The sequence below is a fragment of the Takifugu flavidus genome, chromosome 17, assembly GCF_003711565.1.
Source record: "Takifugu flavidus isolate HTHZ2018 chromosome 17, ASM371156v2, whole genome shotgun sequence".
Lineage (NCBI taxonomy): Eukaryota > Metazoa > Chordata > Actinopteri > Tetraodontiformes > Tetraodontidae > Takifugu > Takifugu flavidus.
Genome location: NC_079536.1, coordinates 11523355 through 11537263, shown reverse-complemented (window position 1 = coordinate 11537263; position 13909 = coordinate 11523355). Strand labels below are relative to the sequence as shown.

General features: G+C 49.0%; 1 protein-coding gene across 5 annotated transcripts; it reads left to right on the top strand.

The window, feature by feature from the left end:
• Positions 1-707: 707 nt before the first annotated feature.
• On the top strand, positions 708-11577 carry zmp:0000000991 (mucin-2). 5 transcript variants are annotated; one of them, XM_057012123.1, is made up of 5 exons: positions 708-957; positions 4449-4567; positions 4632-4776; positions 6010-6055; positions 6467-11577. In XM_057012123.1, the coding sequence occupies exons 1-5, from the start codon at positions 863-865 to the stop codon at positions 11051-11053; spliced, it is 4992 nt and encodes a 1663-aa protein (XP_056868103.1). In that variant the 5' UTR covers positions 708-862; the 3' UTR covers positions 11054-11577. The 5 variants fall into 5 exon arrangements, with proteins under 5 accessions (XP_056868103.1, XP_056868102.1, XP_056868105.1 ...); XM_057012122.1 differs by having other exon boundaries at positions 4629-4776; XM_057012125.1 differs by lacking the exon at positions 708-957 and adding an exon at positions 3963-4218.
• Positions 11578-13909: the final 2332 nt, after the last annotated feature.

The following is a 13909-nucleotide window of genomic DNA, read 5'->3' as shown; positions in this document are numbered from 1 at the left end:
AGTTTACAGGAGTGGGGGTGCAGCTCTGGACCCCCCAGGGAAGATCAGTGCATTGTTAGCGTTGCAAACATTTCTCCAGTTGTAAAAGAATCTCAGCCCTCAGGGTCCGGAGCTCCCATCTAACCACGAGTCTTGAATACGGTGACCTGAAACCGGGTCAAAATGTCTGTTAATGAGAACAGTTCAGCAAGTGGATGATGAAATGATCGGAACCGTGAGAAATGATCAGAACCTTGGGTTCTTGCAGAAGCAAGAACACAGAATAGGGTGTGAAGAACATCTGTCCAGCTGTTGATGATGGGCTGGACCCACAGCCAGCGGGAACATTTCACAGGTGAAGACATCTACAGGTGGACACAGATCAGAACCCACCACGGACCACCTCAGGACCACCCTCACATTCTCCACTGGACCTTTGGGCCAGACCCAAGAGGAGCAGGTCCATATTAAATATTTCTGATTCAGAAAGTAAAAATTAAGGGTGTAACCGTTGTCATTTAAAACTTTATTCCTGTTGGGGAAATTATTCCAACTTCAGGAACTTCCAGTTTCATTTCTGCCCCCTGCTTGAATCATTTTACCACCCCTCCCCCGCTCAGCGCGGAGGCGGACGGCGCTGCCGAGCTTCCTAAGAAGGGGATGACCGAGGATGGACCTGCTCAGGAATGGGACGCAGCCCGGAGCGCGATGTCCGCTCCGCTCACCTCCTCACGCAGGTGGAGGCGTTGAACTTTCCCCGTGGACACGCTCCAGCGGTGCCATGACCGCTCCGAACACACACTTTTCCGGTTCGCGAGCATTTTTTACATGCCTCTTCCTCCCGTTCTGGAAAGAGAAAGCTGACTGGACCGGTTAAAATAGGATGTCAACAAGTGAGGCGGGAGCGCTCGGAGGAGTCGCGGCAGGAGAGCCGCGTCCGCCTCCAGACGGCTCAGACGCAGCGGCGCGGACGGAGAGGTAGGTCCCAACCCTTCCACACGCACTTTCTCCTGTGTACGGGGGCTTCCGCGGGCGCGTTCGATGTCGCCACGCACTTTAAATTCAGGATAGAGGCGATTTACTTTACAATTCTCCCGAATAAACCTCAGAAATGTCCGCAAACGGGGAAACACTTGAGTCGTTTCCGAACTTGGAACCGGATTCATTGGGACCCTCTGGTCGGATTTATTAAATTAGGTTTGGAGGTATTTGCGTCGACTTTAGTGGTCGGATTTGCAATTTTAAAAAAACACACCGTTCTTATTAAAGATCATGCTCCACGTGAGGCTGTTTGCATGGTCAGGTCTGGTTGGACCACAGTCGTTTATGACTTTGATTTGGTCTCATCATTTCTTATATAACACACATAAAGCAGATGGAGGAGGACTTCATCATGTGTTGACGAGCTCCTACATGCAGATTACTATGAATAACAGCTGCTCTGTGTGTGTGTGCGCGCGTGTGTGTGTGTGTGTGTGTGTGTGGGGCATCCACCTGCAGGACCCACCAAACCCATCTATTGTAAACCATCTATAGGCTGTGGGATTAGCAGCTCTCCTGTAGGTCTAACAGGAGGGGAAGGTGTGGCTGCAGACTCAAACAAGCCTCACTTTGTCCCGGCAACCATTTGTTTCCACCCGTGCTGTCATTGCAAAGTCATTACCGTCTCCCAGAGTTGGCCTGCCAAAAAGGGTTCGGGTGTAAAGCATTTCATAGCTGGAACGGTGCATATGTGTGTGTCAGTGCTGAACACACACCCACACGTTCAGGCAGAACCTTGGTACTTATGTAATTTCTCGTTGGCTGATGCAGGCAGCACACACCCACAACAGGGCTGACCTCAAGTCAAGAACACGCCGACATGCCTGGATTCCACACGCTACGCAGAACAAAAACCATTGGAACTGTCAACACAAGCACACGGGCAGATCAGCGCCTGTGTGCTCGCTGACACGCACGAGGGTTCGCAGGTTCTTCCGCTCCCGCCAGGCTGGGATCGGTCTTTAGAATATAAAGTTAAAACCTTAATCTATCAAAGAACGCTTATTCGGACGTAACAGCCACACCGACTCAGTCTTTCTAAATGGGCTGTTCTGTTTGTTCCGAACTTCGCTGAATGTCACACTTAGGAGCATGTTTGGAATTTCACAAATGCTCGGAGGTTCGAAATAACCAAGATTCCTACTACTGGTGACGTAACCCCCAAATATGTAAACATACGCGTTCACAACGATGTGCACTCAAACACTCCGCGGGTAAAAGATCTGGCAGGGCTTAGCTTTACTGTATCAGGAGTCAGAAATAATTAATTATAATAATTAATAATCTCTCCAGCTCAGAAACATGAATTCCAGGGGACGTCAGTCAAAGGACCAGCATGAGGCGTTTGTCAGCCACAGTTTACACTTTAAGCGTCTGCACAGAGCAGCAGCTGCACAGAGCAGCAGCTGCACAGCACAGCAGGAGCTGCACAGCACAGCTGTAGTAGTAGTAGCAGCAGCAGCAGCAGCAGCAGTAGCAGCAGCACAGCTGCACTAGTAGTAGCAGCAGCAGCAGCAGCTGCACAGCACAGCTGTAGTAGTAGTAGCAGCAGCAGCAGCAGTAGCAGCAGCACAGCTGCACTAGTAGTAGCAGCAGCAGCTGCACAGCACAGCTGTAGTAGTAGTAGTAGCAGCAGCATCTGCAGCAGTAGGAGCAGTAGTAGTAGCATTAGTAGCAGTAGTATCAGCAGCAGCTGCAGCAGTAGTAGCAGAAGCAGCTGCAGCAGTAATAGCAGTAGTAGCAGCAGCAGCTGCAGCAGTAGCAGTAGCAGCAGCAGTAGCAGCAGCAGCAGCAGTAGCAGCAGCAGCAGTAGTATCAGCAGCAGCTGCAGCAGTAGTAGCAGAAGCAGCTGCAGCAGTAGTAGCAGCAGCAGTAGCAGCAGCAGCAGTAGTAGCAGCAGCAGCAGCAACAGTAGTAGCAGCAGCAGGAGTAGCAGTAGCAGCAGCAGCAGTAGTAGCAGCAGCACAGTTGCACTAGTAGTAGCAGCAGCAGCTGCAGCAGTAGCAGCAGTTGCACAGCACAGCAGCAGTAGTAGCAGCAGTAGGAGCAGCAGTAGCAGCAACAGCAGTAGGAGCAGCAGCAGCAGCAGTAGTAGCAGCAGTAGTAGCTGCACAGCTGCAGCAGTAGTAGCTGCTGCTGCTGTGCTGTGCAGCTACTGCTGCTGCTGCTGCTGCTACTACTGCTGCAGCAGTAGTAGCAGCAGCACTCTGAATCTCACCTCACCTTATAGAAGGTGTGGTGTCATATAAAATCCTTTACTTATCAGTTTCTCCTCCGTCATCTGTCCTCGGAACCTGGATGCGACTAAAACAACAATGAGTCCAGAGTCCAGAGTCGAGGTTATGCCGAGTTTTAAAATTGACCCGGTGTCGTGTGTGTTTCGGGTTTTGGTGCGATCTAATCAACGCGGATTGAGGCGCCACGGAAGCGCAGTAGCGATGCAGCGGAGCACCGAGGTGCTTCTGGGGCGCAGCTATTCACCATAACGGGGGTTTGTGGAAACCGTTCGTTAGGCTGATTGTTATTTAAAGCCTGAAAACCTCATATTATTGAGTCCTTCGTAACAAACTCGGCTCTCATCCGCTCCTACGGTGTTGACCTCCAGGTTTACGCCACTGGATGTGGAGCTCCGGCAGCCTTCCAGTGAAGGAGCTCCACATCTCCACCCTCCCGCCTCCAGGTTTTACTGCAGCTACAGTCTTCCTGAGCGTTCCGACCTTCCTCCCCAGCGTAGCCACGCAGCTCACAGACGCACCAAACCATCCGTCCCAGTCCGCCCAGCCCTCATAACCAGCCACTGCTACCAGTTCACACTAATCCAAACACAATTCCGCTGCTCTGACCCAGCTCCTTTCACACCAGGCTGCGTGTGTGTGTGTGTGTGTGTTGTTAGAAGTTGACGTGCTCATTCCTATTGAGATGCTTCAGCAGTGCGTGCAGCGTTGGTGCCAGTTCACGTTGGTGACTCCGTGTGGGGGTGTTATCTGTGGTTGTAAGAGAAAGTGGAGTGAGCTCAGTCAAATCGTTACATAACGGCAGCTGATCGGCTCATTGCTGCGCTGATAAGAGGAGCAGGAGGACACGGCTGCTTGGGCTTCAATTCAACGTAAACTTTAACTAGATAGAAACATACGATTGAGAGGACGGACCGATGAATGGCTCCATCTTTTGTGTTAATGACTCGGCTATGATCACTTTGTGAGTGTCTTTGTTCTCCGAGATGTTGGAATGTGCATATTCGCTGAGCGTTTGTTGTTCTTCAGTTGAGTTGGGGTCACAGGAAGTTGTCTCTCCCAGCTGAGGATTTCCGTTACTGGAATATTAAGTTCCAGGATCTTAGTTCAGCCTCCGAGGTGTCTCGCTGTTATAAAAGACGAGACGTGCTTTCCTGTTTCCTGTAACTCATTTACGCTTCTTTTATTTTGAAGAGAACGCCACGATGAAAGACTCGGTGGAAACTTCCTGCGGGAGAATCGTCACTTCAGTCAAATCCCGAACGGACATCCGTGGCATCCTTCTGCCATCAGACGGGAAGACACACACAAAGGTAAAGGTGAACTCTTCCCAACACCGGGACTCCTCGGGCGCTCATCCTGCATGTGTTGCAGCAGGCCTGTTAGCAGCACCGCCGCTGAGACAACCGGAGGCGGCCTGCTGCAGCCAGTCACAGCTTCCTGCTCAGCCGGTCAGATCCAGGTTCACGTCTTCCCTCTTCTTCAGACTCGGCTGCAATCTCAAGGATCCGTGTTTACACAGGTAAACATCAGCAACATCAGTTTCTGTTTCAACACCATCACTCTTGTGTCAATAACCTGTTATTCTACTGAGCCACTAAAGCCTTTGGTGATGGAGCAACCTTAAGTGTTTAAAAGGTTGCTAATGTCAGTAGGACGGATGTAAAACTCAGCTGACTTTCCAGCACAGTTAACCTCCCAGGAGCTGTTTGTAAAGGTGCGACTGATGTGTCTGGATGGATCATTGTCTGAAGTCACAAGCCTCCCGCGTTTGTCAATCAGTAACCTCTGAGCCATGTCAGCTCGAGCCTGCTGGACCTTCTGTAATAAACAAGGAAGTCCATCCATTATCTAAACCCTTTAGCCTCAGGCGGACGTTAATATTACTAAGACTAACACTTTCAGGCCTGGAAGATAAGAATCTTGTTTCCATCGGGGAAATCCAGGTTGTTCAGTGAAGGATCGGAGCCTTACTTGGCGTGCACGTAGCCGTGTGGGTGTTTGCCCCTATTCTGCCACATTCACACCAGGCGGGACCAGTCCTTATGTGGTGAAGACAATTTGTAATGGGAACCAGAGACACTGTCTGGGACAGAGAGGAATGCCGATCGTCCTGCTCACCCACATTCCCGAGACACGTTACTCAGATGTTTTACAGAAAAAGCCTTTATGTTGTGTGTCGGCCTTTTACCTGGGCAGGAAGAGTTTTATGAGCGTACAGTCCACACTGTAAACTTACATAAGCGTTTCCTTGTGTATTCAGATAATGGTGTCATAGTCTTCCCTGGCTGATCCTTGCTGTGATCTTACACCACCGCATGCAAAACACCCGGAAAGAACCAGCAAAGTCCCATCAGTCCAAGATTTAAAGCTCAATGCTCTATTTTTACTGCCTTTGCGGGGATGTAGGCGATACATCCACCCCGAACATCCTTTATTACCAAACACTTGTAATGTGTCCGAAGTGTTCAGCTCGAGCTGTGGGTTTGCTCATGGATTGCTGCCCACCTCCGTTCACCTTCACCTGGGAGGACCTCATAAATATAGAACTGTCCTCTGTAGACCTCAGCTGGAGCCTCTGCAGGCAGCTGGAAGACAATGTTTCTGTCCTGCTGTCACCATGAAATATTAGTTGTTTTCTTTAACGTGAGGGAGCTCAGCTTTAACGTAACAGGGTTTTTTTTTGTGTTTGACAATACCTGGCCAGGAAATCTGGTTCTGATCCACTAACTGGGTGATTTTCTTCTCCCGCCAGTTCGACTGTAACATCTCGTGCCGACACAGACGGCGTCCTCTGTCAGGTAGGAATCTAATCTCTCAAAACAGTCTCAAATGTCACATTTTTCCGCTCAAAATCACTTGAGATTGACTCAAGATTGAGACTGACGCGCTTCCACGTGCACGTTTGTGCGCGTGTGTGTATTTTGTCTATTCAAAATAACCTGTTTGTCAAGGCTTGAATCTCTTAAATAGCTCCAGCATGGGAACAGAAGCTAACTCCTGGTCTCACAGTCAAGTAGTCTGATTGTTGCCACTGGTGCACAAAAGCTTTTCAACTAATATGACACAGTTGAATTTAATAACAATAGAAAAAGATAGAAGAAGACACCTACGGCACATCGTTGTAACAGTACGACAACTATTATGAGGCAACGCATCAGCTTGGGGGTTTGGATTGTAATCATAATATATGACTCCTCTACCTTTACCAGGTTAACGGACACACAGAAGCAGTAACCAGCGCTGCCAGTGATCGTCCACCAGCTGAGAAGAAAGATGTAAATGGACTCGTTTGCAGAGGGGGCGTCAGCCCGCGGGAGCGTGAAGAACTGCGCATGATTCCAGCTGGGCCACAATTAAGAACTGGAACTACGTCTGTGGACAGACAGGGACCCCTCGGGTGCTCCGCTGATCCCAGTACAGAGATGCTGTCGTCCACGGTGGTCACCGTTCTTGCCCCGCACCGGAGTGGCCGACAGAGACGCTTCAAAAGATCTGAGGAAAACGGCATTTCGGAGGCGCACGATGGGACCAACGGTGGTCAGCCGCCGTCAGCCGGGACTCGAGGTCAGGTGAGGACGCCGTTTTCAAGCACCAGGCAAAACACTGTGGGATGTACGACAACTGTGGATTATGAAAGCAGGAGGAAAATGACTCAGACGGCGTCTTTGGATGTAAACTCAGCAAGAATGGAGAAAAGAGAGGCAGCTGCCACGAACCCTTTATCTCCTCTCTCCCTTGAGCCACCTGATCGGAGAGCAACGCCACAAACTGGTCTCCAGGGAGGGCCACCTCTGAGCTTGAAACCAACAAGCAGCAGTTTGCTTTTGTCTCTAAGAAGATCAAATTGTAATGACAGGAACACTATAAATGCAGCCCCCACCCTGTCTGAGAAAAACCTACTGTCTCAGAGGACACCTGATCATAACGGACAAGCACACCAAGAGGGTCCATCCATTTCTTACAGGACAGATGAAAACGGGCCCGTCTGCTCCCCTCCATCCTCTAGGACACACTTGCTTTCAGCCTCGCCCACAATCAGAGGCACCCCCTTTACGCAGCAGGCTCAAGCTAACATCTCTGCCGACTCCTCGCCCAGACACGTCGCACGTGACCATTACCCCCTTATTCACCCTGTCCCGAGAAGGACCACCCTTACGTCCACTTCCTGGTGGAAGCAAGTTTCTCAGGACTGCGGTGCCCCGCTAACGGCCACCGATGCCTTTAATAACAACACCCTCTTGGCTTCACCTCGTAAAGTTCAAAGTGACTTTGCCTCTCCAAGTCGGATTGACACCAGTTGGCTTGGTGATCCAGTCCACAATAATAGAGCCATAAATCACACCACACCAGCTCTGGAAAGTTGTATGAAGACACAGGATGGAACTCGCAACCTTACACAAACAAAAAACGAGGCGTCAACTCACCATAAATCAGAATTGGCTTTCAAACAGCAATTCGAAACCAGTTCAAACATCAAAGAAGCATTAAAGTGTCATAGCTTGCCTGGTGTTTCACCAGGTTCTAAAATTAGCAGAGCTGCAGAACAGACAACAAGTAAAGGTTTTACCAAGATTTACATCAATAATGGTCATTCAGCAGCAAATGCAAGCGAATTACAGCCTCCTTTGCTGACCGCCACAAGCTGTGACCCCATCTCCTGGAGGTACCCTAAATATTCTCAAGCCAGTTCTCACCACACCGTCCCTCAAACATTTACCAAACCATCGGCCTCCATTTCGACCAACACCAGAGAAGCTTCCTCGAGTCTCCCCGTAACATCCGATACTGCTTCGGTCCCATCGCACAGCAACATTCAAGCTTCTTCCAACGGTGGCGTGTTTCTTCAAACCCCCAAGTTGTCCAGACCATTCAACACCTCGCCTCTCGGCTTTGAAAGGAGCTACGCCTCCATCCCTTTTCACCCTAAACCGGTGTCTACTCTCATCCCCACCGTCAGCGCTTACCCTAAAACAAGCTATAGTCCTGTACCCACAGCTTCCACAACACCTCCACACAACCGTTCTGGACCCGCCACCGCCTGCAGCACATCTCCGCTCTCTCCCTCGGTGGCCCCCGCGCTCCCATCTACTCCCACCACAATCACCAGTTCTCTATTGACGCCCCCGGCAACGCCGATCATCTCCAGCCCCAGCTACTCTGGATCTATGAGCCCAAATGAAGGAAGAACTTTGTCAAGCAGCCTAGAAAAAGACTCTAAAAACAAGAATGCTCGGGCAGAGGGTAAGAAAGCCAGACGGGTCACGTGGGAGGACTCCGTGGACGTTCAACAGTCTCAGAAAGGCAGAGCTGGAAAGGCCGAGCAGGCCAAATCCCCGGCGGACACTCCTCCTTCCAGACCCTCGGTGAGCCCTAAAGCTCCGAGCATCTTCAACTTGCTAAGATCAAGTAATCCAAGTGCAAATGCTTCTCCTGTTTGTTCCCGAACGCCAAAGATCTCCAGCATACTGGTGGGAAAGCCAGGAAAGTATCGCTCCCTGTCGTCTGATTCCGCTGATTTAGCCTCTAGACGGAAAGAGACATTTGAACTAACTCCCAGCGATTGTACGGCGTCCAACCAGGGGAGACACACCTTAACAACAAGTAGACACGAGAGGACTCTGTCGTTGGAGTCCGGCACGGCTCACTTGGGCTCCTCTGGTTCGCTCTCCCTGCCTCCTGAATTGTCTTATAAGCATCGATACACTTCTCCACCATACACAGCTCTAATGTCCACAAGGACAGCACAGAAAGAAGCTAAGGTCCCAACCCCTCGATTGCTACTGACCCAACAACCCTTACAACCCAACAATTATGGACGTCTGTCCACGCCTACTGACCCAACAGGCCGCTCAGCCTTTCCTGTGGCCAAGCCTGTTCAATCCCCCATCGGCCCCCCACAGCCTCAGCCTTCGCCTTTTCAGACCAAAGCTAGCACTAGTGACCGATGGGGGGCTTCAGGCAAGGACCAAGATAACAAGAACCACAACGGAAATAAATACCAAGATCACCAGAATGGACAGATACTACCAGTCAACAGCAGGGTTGAAGTCATCCCACAGAGTCACGGTTCCCTATCAACACTCATAACTGAGACGCTGGTTTACAGCATTAAACCTAAGACAGATGTATCTACATCTCCAAAGATCCCGCTGAACCCTGTGGGACATCCTGCAAATCCTCCAGTTTCTCAAGAGTCGCAGTTGAGTCCACGGCCAGCGTTGGGCCGGAGCAACAGAGCTGAAGATCTTCCGGATCAAGACTCCAATGGCAACAGTTTGACAGGACCCCAGACTCCAGAGGATGAAAACTCAAAGAAAGGCTCCAGAGAAGGTTTACTGGGTAAAAGTAGGTTTTTTTCAATGGAGACCAGCAATGAACAAATCCAAAAGAGAGGCCGCTTTGCACTGAAGAGGAGCACGAGCACTCCAAACGCCAACTTGTCAAGGTCAGACTCAGATAGGTCCAACAAGACTAATAACAAAATGGACCAAATGGTCAACAGGCTCAAAAAAACCTTTAGCACCAGGCGGTCTGAGGATGATCTGTCCTTCCCCTGGAAGTGGAGGCGAACCTCCCAGACCCCTTCTGTTAGTGGCTCCAGCGAGGCCAGCAGCGTCAGTGTTGCCGCTACTGACAGTCCCAAGAGTGTAGCGACTCAAGAGCAAGAGCTCCCGTCCAAGGAGAAGGAAGCAGAGGACATTAGTAGATGGACACCACCCAGGTCCCCTCTCACTCCACCCTCTGAAAACACAAAGGCTGGGGGCGGGGTTTGCAGCTGGTCTGGCAAATCTTCTCCCAAGGAAAGCTCTCCTACCGAGCAAATGTGCGTAAACCAGCCACACAATCCGACAACACATCACTTTGACCACTTCCTCTCTTGCAGTGATGCCGGTCCAGGTCGAAGGCCGGTATCCCCCGCTGGGAAGTCCACCCCCAGCCCCAGAAGTCCGTTTTCCCCATTTCCATCACTTTCTCCAGTCTCCTCAATTCCATCGTCCGACGTTACGGACGATGTCTTCTACAGCCCAAAACTGCCCCGACGCAGAGAACCTGCCTCCCCTTGTGAGCCCGGAGAGGGATTCAGCTTAGCGGGTTTGAGGAGAGGTCGGGTATCCACGGGTCCTCTGAGTTCGAGTCCCTCACTAGAACCTGAATACTCGTCCTGTGCTGACCTGAAGTACGGCATTGAGCCGGGAAGGTCCTACTCTGTTAGTTCCATTCTCTCCAGTCGACCTTCAGGACCTGGTCGCATTTCCACTGGCTCCAGAGTCATGAGTGTGGGCAACCTTTGTGAATCTGCATTGACATATGCAGGCAAGCACCAGGACCTGGACCTGCTGCTGGCCCCAGACTGGGCCAGGGTGAGCAAGGGTTTTCAAATGTACTGCGCTAACGGCCCGTCCAAAATAAGGTCAAGATCTCTCCCTCGCTCGCTGACCAAGTGTTTGTCCAGTTGGAACTCTGGAGAGACCTTGATGGCAAAGCCAGGCCACTTTGTGGGCCCGAACATCAGCGTCTCGCACTTCACCTGGGACGCAGGGGGTCCTCCGACCCCTCCTCCCACGCCTCCTCTGTCACCGGTGTCCCGGCAGATGTCCAAACCTCCCAGCCTGTCTTCTCCCATCTTTCCAGTCTCGCCGATAGACGGCCCCTCTAGAGGACATTTACCTGCCAGGGGACGCGTCTCCAGACTGGGCACGTTTGAGGAGTTTTCAGACAACAGTTCAGAGACAACAACGGATGATGAATATTATTTAGAAACAAGTGAAGAAGAAGAAAAAGAGACGGAACTCTAATCAAGACCAATGTTTTGAATCTCCCTGCGGTAACCAGGGAGACGTGAGATCAAGAGGTACATTTTTACCGCACGATTGCTTTTTTTAGATGTGGTTGCTGTAGATAACAGATGGTCCAAATTCACTCGCTTAAGCTTCGAGGTGGGAAACCTGCAGGAAAAGGAGTGTAAATGTTTTGTGCATCTAATTAGTCGATTGCCAGTGAGACCTGAACTTTATGATGTTTGTGCTGAGTGCGTGTTAAAGTGCAGACATGATGCAGCGACGTGAAGTTTCTTCTTTCATTTCTTTGTGTTTAAGAATCAAACTCAGTTGTGTAAAAGATTTGAATGTATTTTCTTGGCTGTAAGATGGAGTGACACTTTAAAAAAAAAAAAAGGTTTTGTTAAATCTTTTGTTGTATTCCGGGATCAGCACGAATTATATCGCGTTAATATTAAACAAACTGCTTTATATAGTGTTTGAATACTTGCACAGAAATAAATCCCTCTATGTGTTTTTCTAAATAAATGTGGCATTTCCAACGGGGCCTCACGTTTTTGGGTGCGCGCGCACACGTGCCGGTGTTTCCCATCACGGCAGCTGCAGGCGGCAGCAGCTCAAAACAATGCTGCGTGTTTGCATGACAGTCAGGAGTTTAACACTTTTCTGACGGCTGCCTAAGTGTTTGTTACAGGTGGAGCCGCCTCACATTTTTCAGATGGGTGTTTCCGTGCGTTCCCAACCGTGGAAACGCATGAACTGTTATGATGATGGACCGATAAAAGGCCATTAGCGCCAGAGGAGTGAGCCGACTTGTTTTTATTTGATACTCGCGATGCCGACTGCCACCAGACATGATGTCTGGAAAAGCTGCTTCAGTTCTCAGCTCTCAGACTGCAGATCAGTGGTTTCATCCCAAGGATATTCATCAGTAAAATATGACCAGGTGTTCTAGAGAAACACTTGTAGTGTAATGTATAGTTGTGGGTACACTGCAGCCTTGAAACGCTGCCCAAGACGGAAGAATCAGCTTTCACCTGAGAAAAACAGCCTTTTATTCTGCATCAGCTGCTGCAGTTTGCATGCTCTTGGCACCACACAGTCAGGTTATTGTGTGTGTGTGTGTGTGTGTGTGTGTGTGTGTGTGTGTGTGTGTGTGTGTGTGTGTGTGTGTGTGTGTGTGTGAATGTGCAGGCTTAGACAGCACAGAGCTTTTGCCAGTGTTGATGTCAAACTAATGATTCCTGAGAGGAACTTCCTTTCAACGCTGCTGAATGGACTCAAACAAGCAGAAAAGAAAGAAAGAAATCTCTGCTTTTGAATTTATTTTTATAACTTTGCTCTTACTAGTTATTTAATAATACCGCAAAATAAAACACAGTGGACTTAATGGGATTCGACCTATTCAAGAATAACCTAAATGTGCTGAAAGAAAATTTTAAAAAGCGAATTTATATAAAATGTGTAGTCGTGTCTCTGGAGTTATTTCGCCCTCTAGCGGTCATTTCGGGTAATCCCCAGCTTCAGGTGTAACGCGGCTGTTTTAGATTGAATCATTGTCTGGTTAACTGGAGTTGAACACACAACAATCGTGATCGAGGGAACCTGTTTAAAAAATAGCAACAAATAACTGGTTGAAAACGTCAGATGCAGGGGTTTAATGTATTTATTTGTTTATTTATTTTAAATGTCTTTCTTTCTGTTTTGGAGCTGACTCTCATTCCTTTTAATTCCAGCATCACAGTCAGCTGCTGCAGCTTGCAGCTCTGTGGTGGAATGTTCTGACAAGAACAAAGCAAAACTCTGCTCTCGTGTCGCCACACGTTGCTGACTATTTGGATACTCTTTTATCAATTCTAGAATGTTTTCATTGCTCTTATTATCTTCTCCATTATTTTTAAATTCTTTGGAAAACTGTGTACAATCCTGTCAGGTGTCAGCTTTCAGTGGCTGTGCATGTACGCGTGCATGTACACACCCCAAACTGGACCATAAAGCAGGTAAATAATTTTTAAAATAAAGATCTGAATCCAGAGTCACCTGAGCAGAACTCTTGCTGACAAAGTTAAACTTATGTGTGTATTTTTTTAAAATATAATTAAATCTAGCTAATCCAGTTTCTGTTGATGCCCAGAAGAACCAAACTTCATCTCAAGCCTTAAATTAATTGAACATATCGAAGCACAGTGGTTGAACCGGCTTCAACTGTTAAATGGTGTGTGAGGTGATAATTAGGTGCAGACGTAAATGGGGATGACATCACCTCATTAGCAGCCGGAGCGTTTCACCACTTTAGGGATCTGTCAGCGGCTTCATGCAGGCAAAACAAGCTGGGGGCCTGAGCGGATCAGTGGTTTTAACCATTATCTGCTGAGTTGCTGATACAAATCAACATGCGTTGTCTGGCTGCTGCAGGAAGCGCCCTCCTTCCGTCACATCTCTGGAATCTTTTTAGTTGTGCATGGGCTGGCACGACAGTGTCCCCCTATGATGATGAGATTGTTCCTTTTTCTAGAATTAAATTTACCAAAAAAGCAAATAAGGAGCCAGTTTTAGTTTCCAAAGTGCTTCAGGCTAACCAGACGGTTGTGTCCTCCTGACCTCTGACCCTTGCGCACCTTGTGTTGAGCGAGGTCATAGGGTGAAACATACCAACCAGTGCTGAGATTCCTGCAGTAACATTAACCAGCAGGTCAGTATCTCACCCAGGAGCTCCAGACCTGCTGACAGATGCTGACAAACAAGCTGCGGTCCTCAACTTTAATCTTACTGGTGTTATATCTTCTTATTTTATATTCTTATTTTATGTTCATGTCTGTCTGTATCTCTCACAGCTCAAACAAATAGATGCCTGCAATCTTTAATATTTTCATG